The following is a 5,032-nucleotide window of genomic DNA, read 5'->3' as shown; positions in this document are numbered from 1 at the left end:
ATATCTGGACTACAATAGTTTACTTTACTCTGTACATTAAGAGGAGATATTAACTATAGCTTATAGATTACAGAAAAATATAGTTACTCATAAAGATATAAGAATAAACAAACACTCACCTAAACCTATAATATTAATGTAAAAACATTAATTAATCAAACTAAAAGTACTAACTTATTATCGGAACATCTAAAAACTTGTCCAATGAGCAGCCCACTTGCATATCTTTTACAACACATTTGAAAGTTAGACCATCCTTCAAATCAATATATACGAGGCCGGGTAGTGGGGTACTAAAACAATTAAAAAGAAGTTAGATCAGAGCGGGGTATCAGGCTCCTCAAGTTGATCAATTTCCTCCATGACGAGTGGGTGAGCATCAGCAGCTGGATTATACTGTTGGATGACAACAACAGACGCGGTGGTTGAGAATTCCGAAGAAGCCAAGAAGCTTCCAACAGGGCCAAGTTGAGCAGAGTCACTGTTGTAAACCAAGGGTGCAACGGATGGCATTCTACCAACCAAAATAAGGCTGGACCTACTCATCTCCCTCAAAGCAGCCTCAATGTCGTTTCGGCTATCCACTAGTCTCTCCTCATACTTGATTGACTTCCCCAAGAACTCGTTCCACAACTCCTCGTCTAACTGTTTTTCGTTTTCATCAATCTCTGTAACCACTTTCTGTTGCTTGTCTACTGACACAGCGACAAGCTTCGCCCCGAAGGCCAGGCTCTTCCCCGGTGCTGTAACAAACTTAACAACCGTCAGCGAGATACCCGGGTGCTGTGCCATCCTCATACCATAAGAAAGTGCTTCTCTACAATCACGTCCACCGAAGAACAACACAACTATGTTGTATGACACGTCAGATGCTTGAACCTGGCTTGCGCCGCCTAGTCCACGGTCAACCAAGATCCCTACAGAGCAAGGAGCGTGGCTCAAAACAAGCTCGTTCATGTGACGGAACGAGCTTCCCAGAGACTCCATGGATCCATCAACGAGTTGGTGCTTGTGGAATGGAAGGACGATCATTGCAGCACGCTTTTGGTGAGCGCTAGTGCAGATATCTTCATGGATGTTAGCGAGATCAGAGATAGCAGTCATGGGACGAACGTTAACCTTGTTGAGTTTTCCGTAAGCCTGGAAAGCAATGATCATGTGATCGTTGTTGCCGTTGGCGTCGTCGGGTTTGTTGTTCCAGAAAGGAAGGCCGTTCCTGCGTGCCTTGTGGGCCATAGTGATGGCAGAGGAGCGCTCTGAGAGCTCCATAAGGTGCATGGCGTAAATGCAAAGCTTCCCAAACTTCTTGGTTCCGCGGGAAGATTCGATGAGGTTCAGCAAGGTTGGGATGCTGCGTGTGCTGTGGAAACATGCCAGCATCCTCAGCTCTGTGTCCAGATCCTTGCGCTGGATTGTTTTGTGTTTGTATGGTGCTCCTCTCCGAGCTGGCTTGTACACTGCCATCACTATTGGGGTCGTGATGAAGGTGGTGAAAAGTGCCATCAGAACACAAATTGCAAATGCTTGGTCGTTCAGCACCTGCATTACAAATTGGCATTTTGTAAAATGCAATTTTTGTTTGTTAGTATGGGATTAAGAGAAATGCTAATGTTCATCAGAATATATTGTTTTTTGTTATTAGTTAGCCATTAATTCAATTTTTTTAGTCTAGTCATCTAACAATATATTTTATTCCATACTTTTAAACATTAATAACTAACTGATTATCAAAAACAATAAATTCTGATAGTTCTCTAACATTTCTCTTGGATTAACGAAGTTACATACCTTGCGATCCTTTCCAATGTTAAGAACAATGAGCTCTACCAAACCCTTAGTGTTCATGAGAAAGCCAAGTGCCAATGATTCTCTAAAAGGCACCTTACATGAGAGTGACACCACAACAGTGCCAACAATCTTTCCAAAGCAAGCATTGAAAATAACAAGTGCAAGCAATGCCCAAGAAGTGCCTCCACTAATAGTAGCCACATTTGTCTTCAACCCACTAGACACAAAATATAGTGGCAAGAAAATCCCACTGACCAAGTCTTCAATCTTCTCAATCAAAACCCCAGCAAAAGGACCATCTTTTGGGACAATTATACCAACCACAAATGCACCAAACAGAGCATGGATACCAATTGTATCGGTCAGAAAACTACAAGCCAAAACCAACGTCAACGTGAAGCATATGTAGGTCTCTTTAACCGGCTCCCCAGACAGCGAATGCTTCGCCATTATCACCAGCAAAGGCCTTATGCCATACACAGCAAAGAGTATAAAACCGGCACCACAAAGCAGAACCCAAAGAGAGATTATCGGAGAAGTGTTGTCACCGGAGACAGCTATTGCAAGAGCTAAGAGTATCCATGCTGCAACATCATTCACTGCAGCCGCAGACATGGCAATGCTTCCAACATCAGTGGTTAGAAGCTTGAGCTCGGCGAGGATTCGAGCCAAGACAGGGAAGGCAGTGATAGATAGAGCCACGCCCATGAAAACAATGAAGGCAAGTGGCTGAACACCTTGTGAGATGGTTGCTCTGAGAACAAAAGAGGTTCCAACGCCGAGAAGGAAAGGGAAAGTGATGCCGCACACGGCAATGGCTAAGGCCTTTGGCCCAGTACGCTTAATGGAGCGGACATCAAGCTCAAGACCAACGAGAAACAAGAAGAACAAGAGACCTACATTGGCTATGGTGTCCAGAACTGTTAAGCTCTTCTTTGGAAAGATTGTGTTTAGGAACTTCTGGTTTCGTCCAAATGCAGATGGTCCTAGCAGTAATCCTCCCTGGATCATAATATTCAATGAGAACTCATATTTGCACCATTTTTTTCCCCTTTTTTTATGATATAAAAAATAAAAAGATGTATAAAAGAAGCGTATTCAAAAGTGATGTATAAAAAAAGTTTATGTTTATATTTTTTTTATGTAAAATAATAAAAAAAAATGTGTAAATATTATGTAAAATTTTTCTATAAGAACTCAGTATAATTTCAATAGCTTACAAGTTTTGAAGGGTTAATAGCATAATTAAAATCTGATTTGAATGGAGATCTTATCATGTGAGACAAGAAACAATATAGTTAACAGGGAAAGAAAGTGACAACAGAGAAGTAACAAACTTCTTTTCAAACTGGGATCTAGTTTATCCCTACAAAAAATATGAAAAATACAAATAAACAAATAAAGAGAGTAATTAGAAAAGCTTACGATGATCTCTGCAATAACTCTAGGCTGTCTAAGGGGTTTGCAAAGGAATGCAAGGAATCTGGTGAAGCCAACAACGATACATATTTGAACAATTAGCAATGGAAGAGCATAGTCAAGAGGATTTTCATGGTGGAACGCCCCATTGGACGTGGCTTTCATTGGTGCTGGACATGCTGGTGGTGCTGCTGCTGTTACTGGATTCGGCGTAGCCATTCTTGTGTCTTGTTAATCACTCTCTCTCTCTCTCTCTCTCCTTCACAAGAGATAGAGCAGCATTAAGATGATTCAAGAAACAATCTTTTATAAAAAGTACAATAATTAGTTAATCACAACAATATAATGGAATCACAGTGCAACGTAACCACCCAGCTTATCGTCTAGGGTCAATGAATAAGAGATTGAATCGGGAAGTTACGGAGGGTACCGAAAATAAACAGTATGGTACATATTATATGACAATGTTGACCTTTGAAGGTTTTTTTCTTCTTCTGTATTTTCTTTTGCTATATATGGCTTGGTTCAACAGCTAGGATACGGTTGCGTTTGCAACTTCCGCTTTTCACCTTATTAATTTGGGAAATCAACTTTCATCATACAGCTAAGTCTATCAGACGACTCTAGGTTGTTGTAACTTTTCTTCTTTTATGCCAAGTTTTTTTTTCTTTCATTTTTTTCCTTAAGTGGATAAAAATTGATTTGCAACTATTTTGGTTATTTATTTCTTAATTAGTTGGCTATTATAAGAGGATATGATAAAGAAAATGCGAATAAAGAATGAAGGATAAGAAGAAACGAAGAAAAGATAAGCACAATGAAAATACAAAAAGATAGATAAATTTTTTTTATTATACTTCTATAAAATCTGTTTTTAGTCACTAAAAAAGATTTTTTTTACTAGATTTTCAAAGAACATATTCTTAAAAGTTTAGAACAAAAGGTAAAAATTAAAAGAAACTAGCTAATACACATAATTATCTTAGTTGAATATTTCAATTTTTTATGAAATAAACAAAGTAAATTACTCATCTCTCTTTATTAAAAAAAATGTGCATAAAATAACTAAAAATTTTTATTCATCAAAATTTTGTTAGAATAAGTCACAAAAATGTTTAAATAACTTTTTAACAAGTCGGTTGATAAAATAAGATAAGAGAACTTAATTTAAATTTTTTACAAAAATAAGATAATTTAATAATCAAATTTGATCTTATTAGATTATATTATATTAATTTAAATTTAAAATTCTTAAATAAATACTAAATCAAATATTCAAATAAATCTTAATAACATAACAAAACATAAACTTAATAAATTCAAAAATAAATATTAATTTTGTGACTCTCGCTAAACTTAAAAAATAGAGTAAATTATCGTTTTTGTCCCCAACGTTTGGGATAAATTATATTTGTGTCCCTAACGTTTAAATCGTCCTATTTGTATCTCTAACGTTTGTAAAAGTGATTCAATATTATCCTGCCATTAATTACACATCATGTGCGCTTTAGTTTGAGTTTTTAAAAATATCTTCTTGTAGTTAGAATACAAATGTTTGGGATAGAATCGATGATCTACTTCGAAAAATAGCTCATTAAATGTTGAAACTAATTCCTACAACAGTTACATAATTCACTTTTCTAGGGACATAATTGAATCTAAACACAAATAGTGGGTATAATATTAAAATCGAATATATCCAAGTGAGACCTAATTGAGAATGAATACATCCAAGTGAGAATAATTGAAAAATATAATCTGATTTGTTAATATAATTGATAGTAGGATAACATTAAATCACTTTTATAAACGTTAAGGATACAAA

At 36.5% G+C, this 5,032-nt stretch overlaps 1 protein-coding gene across 1 annotated transcript; it reads right to left on the bottom strand.

Moving 5' to 3' along the window:
• Positions 33 to 3,822, bottom strand: LOC107635701 (cation/H(+) antiporter 19). Its single transcript, XM_021103140.1, has 3 exons — positions 3,214 to 3,822; positions 1,789 to 2,790; positions 33 to 1,539 (listed from the first exon to the last, which is right to left on the bottom strand). The coding sequence occupies exons 1-3, from the start codon at positions 3,424 to 3,426 to the stop codon at positions 319 to 321; spliced, it is 2,436 nt and encodes an 811-aa protein (XP_020958799.1). The 5' UTR covers positions 3,427 to 3,822; the 3' UTR covers positions 33 to 318.

Source organism: Arachis ipaensis, chromosome B01, assembly GCF_000816755.2.
Source record: "Arachis ipaensis cultivar K30076 chromosome B01, Araip1.1, whole genome shotgun sequence".
Classification (NCBI taxonomy): Eukaryota; Viridiplantae; Streptophyta; class Magnoliopsida; order Fabales; family Fabaceae; genus Arachis; species Arachis ipaensis.
Note: the sequence above shows the minus strand (reverse complement) of the source record. Positions and strands in the feature narration are given on the sequence as shown.